Here is a 16,131-nt window from a genome sequence, read left to right as displayed (position 1 = left end):
GATCCCAGGGTCCTGGGATCAAGCTCTGCATCCAGCCCCTGGTCTGTGGGGAGCCTGCTTCTCTCTCTCCTACTCCCCCTGCTTGTGTTCCCTCTCTCCCTGTGTGTCTGTCAAATAAATAAATAAAATATTTTTTAAAAAAGAAGTTAAATATGTAGAAGATCATATGCTGAAAATCACTATGGAGAAAAATAAACCAGAAATTGGGGAATACTGCAAATATATATAACCAATCATTTTTCAATTAAAAACTCCTCAATATATGCAAGCCATCTTTCTAATAAATACTCAATAATTTAAATAATGTATTATATACTATTCATTTAGGACTGGTTTGTAGATTCAAGGTAAAGCAGGTATGGTGCTGCCAAAGTAACCATTTCTACTAGATTCTCAGCAAATATAAACTTGTTATGTAACTTATATTTAAACAAATATTTATTGGATTTTGGTTATATATCAGGCATTGTGTAACATCTTAAGTGATCCCTCTTCTCAATAGGATAATCACTTGTTGAGGGAAAAGAAATATGAACAAATAACAGAATCAGAAAACATGGTAGATCATAGTAGAGGGGTGTTAAGTATTATGGGAGCATTGATGAGAAAGCACTAGGTTCTTGGTGGCATGAAGAAAGGGTGGAGAGAGAATTACCATTTGGAATGGACCCTGAAATATGACTAAGGCAAAAATCATATACAGCAGCCATCACCATGATAATTCTTTTAAAGGATATATTAACTTTGGTCAATGATTGACATACTTCACGCCCTGGTAGTCTTGGATTGTTAGAAAACAAATACTTGATTAATAATCTGGCCACCCTATGGGCCAAGAAAGGGGGGCAAAACAACCCAAGAGGATTAAACTACTGCTGATTAATAACATTTTTGTGGTATCTAATTGAGATTTGACTCACAGGGAAGTTACTCACTGGATGCCATTATTTAAAAGTTTCTTGGGCTGTCTTGATGACATCTAACCTTAGATTATATATCACAAGGGGACAGATTCTTACATTATGGCAACAGATTCAAAAATCTTTTTAAAAACACACATATCTGGTTCTCACACCAGTGGACCTATGTGTATGCAACAGAAGGTGAAGATTTAAAATTTGGACTTCTCTGGCTATATAATGTTAAACTGGTATTGTGTTTGACTTTTCTTATTTTAAGATAAACATGGGCTTATCTTTCTATTACTCTCTTTCATCAATAAATATGTTCTATTGAGCTATTTAAAAATGAAAGTGATACAATATGGATTATGTGAGCAGAAGCAATAATTTTTAACTCTAAAAATTCTAAAACTTTTAAAAGAAAAATGTGCCAAGAGTATTTAAACATATTTGTTGGTAACACCACCTTGCTTAGCTCTCCGGACTCATAAATCAAACATTCTGATCACTTGAAGACTGAACATGAAAAATTAGAATCCAATTTAATATTATTGCTTTAAAAAAATGTAAGTATCCAAATATGCTTCAACATATTTCAGTTTATAAAAGAAATTCCTATTTAGTGACTTCTGTTAAAAAACAAAAAGGTAGATGGAAAAAGAAAACCGTACACTTGAGATCAAATTCATTATCTTGGATCTTGTTTTTCCCCAGATAACATCTGCCTTTGATTTCCCCCATGCTACTGCTAGATACTGTTTCACTTGCCTTAAATAAGTTGTATAATGTGATGCAGGCCTATTTAAAGGCGTATAATGTGCCTTTATAGTGTTAGCTAAGAGAGACATAATGGGAGTATTTAATGTTTGTAGTCTTGTGAAAGTCCACAGCCTGTCAATTTTTAAGACTCTTATATGCATTAGTTTAGTACTGATTTCTTTGCCATTCATTGATACCCAGGTCACAAGAAATGTCATTCAAAGGAACAGAATCAAGATATTTGAGATTTTTGGTTATGCTTTCACTAACTGTACAGACATTAATCAGTATTTTAGCCATTTTTCTCACCTTACTTATCTATAAGGTAAAAAATAAATATTGGAAAAATTAATTTCTAATGTAAATGTAAACTATATGGCTTTATTAATATTCCCCATGTGATTTTAAAATGTAGAACTTTAGCATTAAATTTCTGTTTTCAGAAAAAGATTAAAATGCACTGAGTACCAAAAATCCTAGGAAACAAAGATGTCTGTCTATTATGAGCATTTAAAAAATGCTTACTCCACATTCAAGTATTTAAGGAAGGCATTTCATAGCATTTTTCAAATGACAAAGACAGATGACTGAATTTTACACATTTTAGGTGGGGTTCATCCTGTTGTGCAAATTGTGAAAGATGAGGGCGCCTACGAAATTTATGGCGAAGAAAAGATTTTAGATAGTTGAAAATGTGGGTTCCTAGGCATCAAAGACTAAACATAGAAGCATTTTTTTTTCAAGTTGCAAACCTTGATGGCTGATCTATTTGTATTTACTTTGCTGCCCCATTGTGGCTGAGTTTGGTTGTATTTCTAAGGCTGCGATTTGTGCTATGAAAAGGATTCAGTCATTTTCTGTATTAAAAAAGTGAACAATGATCATCCTTTAGAGCTTTAGAGGAAATACTAAGAGCATACACAACCTAATCTCTTGCCTCTCAGAAATTTTAAACAAATTAATTACAACACTGAGTTATTTTTAACATTTATGGCTTAACTCTCTGCAGTGGCCAAAATATTTGGGAGCTTCTAATTCCTTCCTTGGCTTAGAGTTTTAACACAAATATTAGCGTAACATAAGTTCAAGAGGCTCAGCAGAATCAAGCTCCTGTTTCCCAAAGGACCTTCATGTGCTATCTCTGCTCCCTGCCTACCCCTTGTGCTGCACCTGCACCCCACTCCATCTCATTTACTTTGCTGCAGCCCCCACAGGTTTTCTTAGCTCCTCAAACCTACAGATTTATTTTCTTTCCCTCAGGGCCTTTGCATATACAGCACCCTCTGCCTGACCACTCTTGACCGGTTTGTAGCACTGAGCTTCCTTGTCCTTTAAATCTTGATAAATATGTTGAATGAATGAGTGTATAGCTGTTAATAAACTCCCACTGAAACTTTCTTCCACTATTTTCCAAGGCCGCCTTCTCTCCTGGATTTTTTTCCTACTTGTGTGTTCCTTGTCAGAGCTGTCTTCTAACTCTCGATTCTTAGCAAATCAGTTTCCTCTCTGGCTCTCTCCCCTGACATCTTTAGTCTTTTTTCTATCATCCCTCTCCCATTCCAGTGCTCCACTAACCCCTCTGGGGTAATGATTCTGCTGGCATCAGAGTCTCCAGTCCTACCTTCTCCATCCCAGCAATAGGTCTGCTTGCCCAATTTCCACCTGGCATCTATGCCCTCCCAGCACCCCAAATTCAATATGTCTAAAGCTGAAATCAGGTCTGGGCCCCTTCTTTCTGTTATCATTGCCATTCTTCCAGTTAACCAAACTCAAAACTTCAAAGTCCTCATTTCTTATCATTGCCAAGGCTAATCTGTATTGAAAACCAGGATGATCCTCTCTAACCCGCATGTCTCACGGGATGGTTATGAGAATCAAATAAGCAAACAGGAAGAGGTGCCAGGTAATTACCCTGAAAGTTTCTGCCTCTTCTCCTACTAGCCCAGCAATGGCTGACAGTGGGAGCACAGGTCCATAGATAAGATCCTTGGGCAATGAGGTGGGGAAAATTACATCTGTTTCATTACAAAATGACCCATCTTCCATAGGAAGTTTTACTGACCTTTAAAAAAAGAGAAATCAGAATAATCAGATTAACAAAAACGAGTCACGGATGTAACTACTACATATTGGTGATAAATAAGGTGGGGAGGTATTAAAACTTATTAAAAACAAGCAAACAAACCAGTTAAACACCAAAAAATAGATATAAAAATATATATCACAAAAGGACAATAGTGCAGTTATAAATTAAGTACATAGGAATTTTCCAAAATTTTCAAAGTTAAAATCTAAAGCAGGAACTATACATTTGAACACTGGCAGGACCAGGCAAATGAGCTGTGGCCAGGTGGGGGACTGTGACAAATGGGAAAGTACGTTCCCTCCTAAAGGTGGTAGAGGTACCACTCAGTTCCAACTAAGAGGGTTTGTTGAGAATTCTGGTTCCAAAATTTCAAGAATCTATCATAGTCTGGATATTCATGAGAAATCTCTCAAATACTAAAATTTGCAATTAGTTCAAATAAAAATCAATGTGAGCCAAAATAAACCTATAGATCTTCCTAGGTTTATGATGGGGTTATGTCCCAATTAAGGCTTGAGTGTTTTCTAATCCTGCTTGCTTTCTGAACAAGGACAGTCCACTTACTTTGCCTCTCATTTCAGTCGCTTATAGAAAAATCACAACTCATCATTCAGAACTAGAGGAGAATATTTAAGGCAAGCAAAAGGAGAGAATGCCAAGATAAATTATTTGCCCACCTGGCAAGGATATGATAGAGACATTACCCATTTTATCAGTGTCTCTGCCTAAAGACAGATTTGACTACTCGCTGGGTTCTTATAAAAAAGAAATTGAGACATGAAGAGTACTGAACACAAAGATGTGTCTTTTTTAGGGCTCTCCAGTTAAACAACTTCAAATTTTTCTTAAGAAGGCAACTTTTCAAAAATTGCGATTTCAAGAATATACATGTCCAATATCAAATTAGTCTTTAACATGGTGGAATATATTGGGAATAGTAAGTTTAGAGGCACCTTGAGTCTTTGAACTCTCCTTAAAAAACACACCATTATCATCAATCACCATGGCACTGGTCATAAATTTTCTTTTTGACCCAGTGCTATTTAAACAGGTAACTCCCAGGACGCCACCATATGCAATTGCCCTCTGTTTATAGATTATGTGGCTGAAGGAATAATATATGCTTTCCGTATCTAAATGTTTATTTTTGAGATTACAATTGGGCATCAAAGTAACCGGATCAAAATTCATAACTGTCCTTTTTATAAATAGGCATGTTTTGAAATACCAAAAGCGAATAAAATTCTGACAAATTAAACCATGTTGGGAAAAGCTTGGGAATGCCTTGAGATTTAAAAGAAACTCATTAAGAGATCAAGTCATAAAGAATCCTTGCAAAATGCAAACAACCACTCCGTAATTATATATGTAGAAAGATGTTATAACTTAAGATGTTTAATATGTACATGTAAAGCCAGTTAATTCATCAAATTGATGCAATAACATTACATGAATGCAAACTAAGATCTCCACTTTGCTCTGTAATAGCTAAGTCTCTTACTTCGCTTTGAGATGATGCTCTTCATTACATCTTTCAATGGTCCACACAGTCACTGCACTTGGACTTGATAAGCACAGCTGGCGCCAGTTCATAGGGTTAAAAGTCATCTGGCTTACATCTACACCAGGTTGTGACTTCTTACACAAAATGACACCTGCTTCCCAGTTCCTTAGAGGGAAATGTTGTTTTGCAAAAAAATAATTCATTTGAATTTCACATCTTGAGAACAATTATCTAATTATTTGAAAACAATCTTAATTCACAATACAATTTATTTAATCCATGGTGTTAAATATAAAATTTATTAATGATTATGCTTATCATTATACTGTACCTAAGAAAGCAAAATACCTATGTGTTTTAAAAGTATTACTTTGTCTCAACTAATCTTTGACTAAGCAGGAAAGACTATCCAATGGAAAAAGACAGTCTCTTCAACAAATGGTGCTGGGAAAATTGGATAGCCATATGCAAAAGAATGAACCTGAACCATTTCCTAACACCATACATAAAAATAAACTCAAAATGGATGGAAGACCTAAATGTGAGACAGGAATCCTTCAAAATCCCACAGGAGAACACAGGCAGCAATCTCTTTGACCTTGGCCACAGAAACTTCTTGCTAGACATGTCTCCAAAGGCAAGGGAAACAAAGGCAAAGATGAACTATTGGAACTACATCAAGATAAAGAGCTTTTCCACAGCAAAGGAAACAGTTGACAAAACCAAAAGACAACTGAGGGGATGAGGGAAGATATTTGCAAATGTCTTACCAGGTAAAGGGCTAGTATCCGTGACCTATAAAGAATTTATCAAACTCAACACCCAAAGAACAAATAATTCAATCAGGAAATGGGCAGAAGACATGAACATGTGTGTTTCTTCAAAGGAAACACACAAATAACCAACAAACACACGAAAACATGCTCAACATCACTCAGCATCAGGGAAATATAAATCAAAAGCACAATGAGATACCACTTCACACCGGTCAGAATGGCTAAAAATAACAACTCAGGAAACAGGTGTGGGTGAGGATGTGGAGAAAGGGGAACCCTCTTACACTGTTGGTGGGAATGCAAACTTGTGCAGGCACTCTGAAAAACAGTATGGTGCTTCCTTAGGAAGTTAAAAATAGAACTACCCTATAACCCAGCAATTGCAACTTCTAGGTATTTGCCTCTCACAGCTAATCTCTGGTTGCCATCATTATGATCTCTTAATTAAATCTTCAAATCTGCCATTTCTTTTCTCTGACCTCATGGCATTTACACATACCTTTTCTCTGCTTAGAATCTTCTTCCTCATCTTCACAGGTTGGTTCCCACTCATCCTTCCAGTACTGTTATAGGTTGAATTGTGTCAGATTTATATGCTTATGTCCTAACCCTCAGTACCTCAGAATGTGACTGTAATAGGGTCTTTACTAAGTTAAATGAGGTCATTTAGTGTGGTCCTACTCCAGTAGGATGAGCATCCTTATAGAAAGGAAAGGGGAAATATGGAGACTGACCCATATACAAGGAAAACACCATGTGAACATGAATACAGTTATTCACAAGCCAAGGAGAAAGGCCTAGAACAGATTCTTCCTCATAGCCTTTAGAAGAAACCAACTCTGCTTACACCCTGATATTAGGCTTCAAGACTCCAGAACTGTGAGACAATAAATTTCTGTTGTTTTGTCCATTCAATTTGTAGGACTTTGTTAAGGACAGTCCCAGCAAACTAATCTATCCATCAATAGGTGAGTGAATAAATAAACTGTAGTATATTCATTCCATGAATAGGAAGGCATGAACTATTGATACATATAGCAGCATAAGAGAATTTCAAAATAATTATGCTACATGAAGAAAGTAATTATGCAGCATAAAAGACAGACCAAAAAAAAAGTCCATAATGGATGACTTCCATGTATATAAAATTCCAGAAAATGCAAACAAATCCAGAGTGATAGAAAATACAACAATGGCTACTTGGAGGCAGGGGCTGAGGGATGGGGCAGGAATGGTGTAAGGGTGTGTGGAAGGGCCTACAAGGAAGGATCAGAAAGGGACACAAAGAAACTTTGGAGTGACAGATATATTTATTATCTTGATTATGGTGATGGTTTCATGGGTGTGTACACAAGTCAAAACTTACCAAATGATATTCTTTATATATGAACAGTTTTTTAATATGTCAGTTATACCTTGAGGAAGCTGTTTTTTAGAAAAGAAACTACATAAACTGAATATGGTTCTCTGAACCTAGATTATTATATTTTGGGATAAGAAATGCAGGTGTGTAAGGTATATCCTCAATCATTCCCAAAATGGTTTGTACTTCCCCTTAAAAGAAAAACTATCCCTCCCACAGGAGTTTATATTATAGACAGAAGAGTGAGTACGGCTTTGAGGTTGGCCCTATGAAAGGCCCAGCAAAGACCACAGATGTGTCTTATCCACAGGTATTTCCTATGCAGCTGGCAAATGTGGTGTAATATTCCACTCTCTGAACATATAACTGTTCTAAAGTCTCTAAAAACAATTACTTCCAATTTAGCTCTAATAGAGAACACATCTTAATTTCATCATTAGTAGAAAACAGGCAAACCACTCAAAGCTACCATTTATTTGAAGGGAAGATGAAACTTTATGCCTTTATTATTCTTTACCCAACAAAGGAAACATTATAACACATCAACAAAAAGATTATAATTTGCTCTCATATAGCTTTTGCCCTGCCAAATTTTATGTCTCAAAGTTGCAATGTTATTCAGCCTTCTGAACAGAACTTCTATTCCTTCCACTTTTTTCCCTCATTCCAGATTTTTCACATGTATGTCTTTTAATACAACCTAGAAGGACAAGACTAAAATGAAATCCAATGAAAGGAATTCTACAGCATGCTGTAACTTACCAAAGGGCCAGTTCAAATTCTGGGAGAGAGGAGTAACTAGCCAGGTAGGTGCCACAGTAACTGAATGAAAGTAAAGTGTAGTCTAGAAGAACATTGCCTAAAATATAAAATCCATTACAAGGATTTAATTATAGTGTTCAGATTAACTAGTCTTACAGTTTATTTCCCTTATCTAATGGTTTTCACATAATTCAAAGGCATTTAGCTCTTGGAATAACGGATCTCCTACCTGATTTCTAAGACTATGAACAAAAACTAAGAGCAAATTTAAGATTCTTTTTTTAAAGGCATTAGAGCTGGGGTGCCTAGCTTGCTCAGTCAGTAGAGCATGTGACTCTTGATCTTGGGGTTGTGAGTTCAAGCCCCATGTTGGGCATAGAGATTACTTAAAAAAAAAAAATTTAGGGACGCCTGGGTGGCTCAGTTGGTTAAGCAGCTGCCTTCGGCTCAGGTCATGATCCCAGCGTCCTGGGATCGAGTCCCACATCGGGCTTCTTGCTCAGCAGGGAGCCTGCTTCTCCCTCTGCCTCTGCCTGCCATTCTGTCTGCCTGTGCTCGCTCTCTCCCCCTCTCTCTCTCTGATAAATAAATAAAAAATTTAAAAAAAAAAAAAAATTTAAATATACTAAAATGAATTAAGACCATAAGGTCACTGTCTCTAGACTTTAATAAAAATTGAGCATACTGTACTGTGTATGTCCCAGTGTGATTTGAAATGACCCAAGAATAATTATGTATTCCATAAATATATGAAACATTATAATTAGAAGAGTTACTCAAACAACTTTAAATACTCTGGGGTGTTGTAATCATCCTAGCTTACTTCCTGATCTCTACACCTTGGGCCACAGCTGGCCCTTTGTTCAGTATCTTCCAGTTCTTGGAACAGCTATAAAAAGTTCTTTCACATTTGTCCCTGTAGTTGAAGACATGAAACAGAAATTCAAGTCTTAGTAACAACATGTTTAAAATGTGCATCGTGAGGATGCTTCTGCCCTCCTGCGTATGAGGATCTGATTTGCCCTCTATCTGCTGTTCTTCAGTGTGGTTCCATAGCTCCCAGCTCTGTCTTCTCCCATGTCTGTCTTTTGACATTCGTATCTCTTTTTATTCTATGTACTTTTAATGGTTGTTTCTTGCTTTTTTGCCCTTCTCACTTTAACTGACTGTAATAAAATGCTAAACTTCATCATTTATTGAATTCATTTAGCATAGTCTGATCAACATAGAAAACTTGTATTTATTGAGCATTCAGTGCAAAAATAAATATTTTTCTATGGGATAGAGGCCTCAATAGAATAATTTTCTATCATTCCTATAGATATTTCATCTCATGACTGAATATTATTACTTTTTCATCTTATTATTTTCAATTCTAAAAAATACATGGTATTTGAATAAAAAAATAAATCTTTACAAGAAAATATATCCTCTGTAATATCACTATAAAATTTGGTAAATTTCTCGTATTTTCTTCTGTGTTTACCTGTAAATGTATATTTTTTCTTTAAATATAACCTTGAAAAAAATGTTGCTTTTTATAACTGTAACAGTTATGGATTAAATATTATATACAACAATTCATTTAAAAGACTTGGGTCATACAGTGTCACTCCTATTTACATTATATTGAGCATTTTATCAATAATAATTCTTCAAAAATGTGATTTCTAATGTTTATATAATACTCTTTTATGAGATATTTTAACTTATTTAACCATATCCATATTACTGGAGATGTAGAAGTTCCTAATCTTTTGCTATTATGAGAGTGCTATTAACTCCAGCACATACAAATCTTTGACTATATTTCTGATTTCCTTAAAATTGAATTCTAGTTCCTCAGCTGAGTTTAACTGGGTTAAATATGGTAATATTTACTTCCCAGGAAGATCATATCGATTATTCCCACTTTGGAGGGATGGGCTAAATGGGTGATGGGTATTAAGGAGGGCACTTGAGATGAGCACTTGAGATGAGCACAGTGTCACATGTAAGTGATGAATTATTAAATTCTACTCCTGAAACCAAACTACACTGTATGTTAATTAACTTGAATTTAAATAAAAACTTGGAAGAAAAAAAATTATTCCCCCTTTCAGCAAGAAAGTGTGCTACCAATTTCACTGCACTCTGCCTAGCAGTTATCAGCTTTCAAAAATCATGATCTTGGGGAGCTTGGGTGGCTCAGTGGGTTAAGCCTCTGCCTTCAGCTCAGGTCATGATCTCGGGGTCTTGGGATGGAGCCCAGCATCAGGCTATCTTTTCTCAGCAGGGAGCCTGCTTCCTCCTCTCTCTCTGCCTGCCTCTCTGCCTGCTTGTGATCCCTCTCTCTGTCAAATAAATAAATAAAACCTTTAAAAAAATTCGTAATCTTGATAAGCAGAAAAACTTGATCTTGGCTCAAACATTAAGTTTTTAAGTAAATATTGAGAGAATATCTTTGATATTAGTTTTTTTGATATGTAGTTTTGTAGTTTGGGCAGTTACTTTTTCCATTGTTCTAATGGGATGTCTGGTTGTTTCTTATTGTTTCCTAAACACTCTGAAAATACTTGATCGTATTTGTCCCAAATATCTTCCTCAGTTTATTTTTTGCCCATTAATTTTTCAAGGTATTTTTGATGTTCTTAAGTTTTAAATTGACATGTAATCAGTCAGTTTTTCTATTTTTTTTTCCTTTGTGTGAAAGGTTCTTCCCCATCCTGAAATCATTTCAATATTCCCATACTCTCTGCTTCTCAAATGGGTTTGTTGTTTATATTGAACTCTTGTCTGATGTATGTTTTGATGTACAGTATAACATGAATATCCAACTTGATACTTTTGTTCAAATAATTGTTTAAAGGTTTATTTATTTATTTATTTATTTAAGCAATCACTACACCCACGATGGGAATTGAACTGATGACTCCAAGATTAAGAGTTGGATGTTCCATCAGCTGAGCCAGCCAGGCGCCCCTCAAATAGTTTTTTTTTTTAAGAATTTATTTATTTATTTGACAGACAGAGATCACAAGTAGGCAAAGAGGCAGGGGGCCGGGCTGGGGGAAGCAGACTCCCCGCTGAGCAGAAAGAGCCTGATGCGGGGCTCCATCCCAAGACCCCGAGATCATGACCTGAGCTGAAGGCAGAGGCTTAACCCACTGACCCACCCAAGTGCCCCCAGTTTTCTTAACATCAATGTTAAATTATTAAATAATCTATATTATCTATTTTGGGGAGGAGGGGAGAGTATACTTAGCTTTTAAATATTCAAGCCCATGCCCTGTCTTCAACTCTTCCACTGATGTGGTGATCTCTGCACCAATACCACACTTTTAATCCCTATAGCATAATATTTAAAGGACCCTGTCTTACCATCATTTTTTTTTTCAATTATTCCTGTTCTCTAATTTTTGCTCTTCTAGATGAACTTCAGTATCATTTAAGTCCTCCTTGCTCTCTAAAACATGATAAACTTAGGAATCATTTTCTGTGAAGAACTATATATTAGGCGTTCCATCCAGGAATATATCTGTATATACTTAAATATTTTAAATCAATGATATTCTTGTAGTTTTCTTCACTGAGGTCACTCACATTTCTTCCTGAATCATTTCTAAGTATTTAAATTATCTACTTGTGGGGGTGTTTTGAAACCAGCATCTTAATAGCATTCTTTCATTAGTCCTTGTAGACTTTTGCATTACCCATAATCTCCTTTTCCATAGCTATACTTTTTCTGTTCCATATTTTATTGCATTGGCTAGAAATTTCAGGTTGATACTAAATAATTGTGGTAACAATAGGTATCCTTGATGACTTAATCATCATTTTATTGTGAATACCTTCAGAGTTTCATTATTTATAAGTGTTTCATTATTTATAAATATAAGTGTTTGCTACTGGTTTGAATTAGGGTTTTTTTTTTAAAGATTTTATTTATTTATTTGACAGAGAGAGAGATCACAAGTAGGCAGGGAGGCAGGCAGAGAGAGAGAGAGGAGGAAGCAGGCTCTTTGCAGAGCAGAAAGCCCGATTTAGGGCTTGTTCCCAGGACCTTGGGATCATGACCTGAGCTGAAGGCAGAGGCTTTAACCCACCCAGCCACCCAAGTGCCCCTTGAATTAACTTTTAAATGCTTGGACAGGGCTACAGTCAAATAAGCAAAATGTTAAAGATGAAGAGTAATTACAGTCCATCTGGACAGCTACCAACATATGAATATATGAATATATGCCTTAAAAGTTGTTTCAGGGGCGCCTGGGTGGCTCAGTCGGTTAAGCAACTGCCTTCGGCTCAGGTCATGATCCTGCAGTTCTGGGATCGAGTCCCACATCGGGCTCCCTGCTCAGCAGGGAGTCTGCTTCTCCCTCTGACCTCTCCCCTCTCATGCTTTCTCTCTCAAATAAATAAGTAAAATCTTTAAAAAAAAAAAAAAAGTTGTTTTAATGTTTTAATGTTGAGAACACAAATTTCCCCATAGATGTTATAAATTATATGTAAACTCCCTGGCTTAATCGAAAGACTTATTTGACCCATAAGGCTTATTAAATAACCAAGACCAGCCTCAAGCTCTCCTGAGCTTTCTACCCATGATGTGTTAAATGAGGGAATCATTAGATGGAAACTCCAGTATGTGCAATGGCCCATTGTGGGTCAGCTGTATCCATGAATAAGTCAATAATAATAAGTGGCGGGTAACAATGATTGATATATATATGTGTGTGTCACACTGACATATCAATTATATGTGTCAACATGACATATAATTGATATATCAAATATATATGTAACCTATATATTCATACATAATTTCATTTATCACCAAAGCCTTAACAGTAGATCCTACCATTATCCCCACACCTAAGGAAATTGAGGCTCAGAGACTTTAGAACTTGTATGGTATCAGTTTACTTGGATTTTCAATGAATCATCAGAAAAGGGAAAAAAAAGTATTCTGAAAAAGCACTAAACTGCATTTAGTGCTGTAATAGTCTTCTAGCCCCATGCTTCCTCACCCAGGGAATCTTGTTAAAATGCAGATTCTGGGGGCGCCTGGGTGGCTCAGTGGGTTAAGCCGCTGCCTTCAGCTCAGGTCATGATCCGAGTTCTGGGATCGAGTCCCACATCGGGCTCTCTGCTCAGCGGGGAGCCTGCTTCCTCCTCTCTCTCTCTGCCTGCCTCTCTGCCTACATGTAATCTCTCTCTGTCAAATAAATAAATAAAATCTTAAAAAAATATATTTAAAAAAATGCAGATTCTGATTCACTAGACCTGGGATGAGAGCCATTTCTGCATTTATAAGAGGCATCCTAGGTGACACCAATGTTGAAGGTAAGGAGACCATAGACTTTTGAGTGGTAAGGCTGTAGCCCACTTCGTTAAATTCTCTCTGATCAGCCTGATACCTTCTTTAAAAGTGTGTATTGTGAAAAACAAAAGTACGCATAAAACACCCTTCTTTCATTTATGAGAACTAGATTTCATCACATAACAAAACCCTTCAGTTATGGCAGATGAAGAGTCTTGCAGGTTACCTTTTAATTTGTTCCTTCTGGTCAATCCAGGAAAGTTGTATATGTAGATGACAGGTTTGAGCCTCCGGTCAGAAAAAGCCACAACTTCATAAGGAACGTTAGCTGCCACGACACCCACAACTCCATTCATACACTGGAGTACAGTCTTTTTCTTGGTTTCGATATTAATAAATATTACAAAATTCCCACAAGGGTAGCAGATGGTGCTCTTGTTGATAAAATGAACATTCTGCTTAGGGAATCCTTGGACCCATCTTTGGGGGAAAAAAAAATGTCACCATTTCCAATACTTTTTTTTTTTCTATACAAAGTGAACAAAAAGGCATTAAAATATTTGAAACACATCTATTCTACTCCCACACACTTTCTGCCCAAAACCATCTCTAAGATAAAAGAACACATATATTGGCTGTGAGACCGCTTTGAACGCAGGCACTACAGAAATTTAGTCTTAGGTCTTCACAGCCTTCTTCAGAGAAATTTTTCAGTGAAGCAAATCCTCTGATCAAACCTGAGAAAGTCTCAGAAGGACTTCTGGGGTGTTGAAAAAGTAAAAGCCACAGAAAGAGAGAAAAGATCTGGATAGAATAGAAAACAGCGTGTCAGGCTAAGGTTGTTCTATTAATCATTAGTTTTGATCTTAAACATAACTTAAAAAAAAAAAAACACACAACTTTGAATGGGGCAGCTTGCTTTGTAGTTGTGAGCCAAGCAGAAAAAACTGTTTCTTTACCAAGATGAAGGGTGTATGCTGTTATTTCAGATCGAAAAAATACAGATAAATGTAGACAATAAATGGAATCAAGTCAACACGAGTCAAAAGGTTAGGACACAAAAGGAACGCATGTTTCAAGGAAGGGATGTGTGGGGGGTGTATGCTTCCGAAGGAAAGCCTGATTCTACTTTTATTTAAATATTAAATTAATGGGGCGCCTGGGTGGCTCAGTTGGTTAAGCAACTGAGGTCACGGCTCAGGTCACGGTCCTGGAGACCCCGGATCGAGTCCCACATCGGGCTCCCAGCTCCACGGGGAGTCTGCTTCTCCCTCTGACCTTCTCGCCTCTCATGCTCTCTCTCACTGTCTCTCTCTCTCAAATAAATAAATAAAATCTTTTAAAAAATATATTAAATTTATGCTTCAAGATGGTGGGGAAGGAAAGAAAGGGACACTCGTCTGGTGAGCGACTTCCAGAGCCTAGAGAGCAGAGCCCGGGCCGGTGGAAGTTACTGTAGGAAACTCAGCTGTGGAAGCCAAGAAATACCCGCTCTGTGCAGCTCTTTACGCTTTTCAAAGACCATAAAAGTGCAAATAACTCCGAAGTTAGTGGATAGTGAAGGAAGGGACTAAGGGATTGACGGCCCTAAATTGATGGGGGGGGGGGGGGACGGGGGCTCACCAAAGATGATTGGGACGGGATGGTAGGATGGGGGTGTGTGTGTGTGTGTGCGGGGGGGTGGGGTGGGGGGGAAGGTTATGTATGAAAGGTCGGGGGGAAATGGAGTACGGAGCCAGAAAGAGAAGGCAGGAACGAGGAGAGGAGGACAACTAGGGGTTAGGGAGAGAGGGGGAAGGTCGCAGAAAAGGGGGAAGGGGTGTGAGCACACAGCCGGATGTGGTCCCTGAATAGGGGGACGGGGGATGCAGACAAGAGGTCACCCAGGCAGTCTGCAGGAAGAACTCGGGGGGGGGGGGGGAGGCGGGGAGGGGGGTAAAGAGGAGGTCCAAGCTTCGGGGAGAGCAGGTCTAAAGAACAGGAGGAAGAAGAGGGTAGTGAGGGGATTCGGTCAGAAGCAAGTTTCCGGGAGACCCCAGTCAGTCGCCCGGCGGCGGACGGCCGCACCTCACAGACAGGGACGCGCCGACGGTGGTGCAGACGTTCTCCTCTCGCTCCCGGCCTTGCGACATGAGCCGTGTTTCTCTCAGCCGGGTCCTGGGTAGGAAATGTCCGAGCCCTGCTCCGCTCTGAAGCCGTTACTTGGAGGTCCAGTCGCGGCGCCCGCAAAGCGTCCGCCGTTACCACGGTATCCGGGAGACTGGAACCCCTGCTCCCATTGGCTCTGTCCCGTAGCCCTGCTTCGTCTCGAGCCTAGCGGATTGGTGGAATCGCTGCCGCGTCTCAGCCAATGGAAGAGCGACGAGCGAAGCGAGGGGCGGGCCCCTCGGCGTAGGCGCCCCAGAAGCCTAGTCTCGGCCAAATAATTACAATATTAATAATATCAATAGCAGAGATTAATATTGTGTGCTGACCACGCCAGACGTTGTTCCAAGCGACACGCAGGCATTATTTCATTTAAGCTTCAAATCACCCATCAGTCCCATCTGCAGATAAGCCAAGTGGAGTGGAGAGAGGGAACGTGCCCCAGGCTGCGAAGTTGAGGGGACTTAAAGCCGGGTGTTATCTAAATCTAGAGCCCCGAGCCTTTAATTACTGTATTACATTCCAATCGGTCCTCCGC

At 38.2% G+C, this 16,131-nt stretch overlaps 1 protein-coding gene across 4 annotated transcripts in view; it reads right to left on the bottom strand.

Moving 5' to 3' along the window:
• Positions 1-15,707, bottom strand: part of CFAP43 (cilia and flagella associated protein 43) — a 99,224-nt gene extending 83,517 nt beyond the window's left edge. For all 4 annotated transcript variants that reach the window (XM_059173270.1, XM_059173272.1, XM_059173271.1 and 1 more), the window contains exons 1-5: positions 15,516-15,707; positions 13,675-13,928; positions 8,153-8,249; positions 5,249-5,416; positions 3,573-3,723 (exon numbers count right to left, since the gene is read on the bottom strand). In XM_059173270.1, the coding sequence (XP_059029253.1) occupies positions 3,573-3,723; positions 5,249-5,416; positions 8,153-8,249; positions 13,675-13,928; positions 15,516-15,580 (735 nt within the window). In that variant the 5' untranslated portion in view covers positions 15,581-15,707. The remainder of the gene's footprint in view (positions 1-3,572; positions 3,724-5,248; positions 5,417-8,152; positions 8,250-13,674; positions 13,929-15,515) is intronic.
• Positions 15,708-16,131: the final 424 nt, after the last annotated feature.

This window comes from Mustela lutreola, chromosome 4, assembly GCF_030435805.1.
Source record: "Mustela lutreola isolate mMusLut2 chromosome 4, mMusLut2.pri, whole genome shotgun sequence".
NCBI lineage: Eukaryota > Metazoa > Chordata > Mammalia > Carnivora > Mustelidae > Mustela > Mustela lutreola.
The sequence above is the reverse complement of the archived record's forward strand: the minus strand, read 5'-3'. Positions and strand labels throughout refer to the sequence as shown.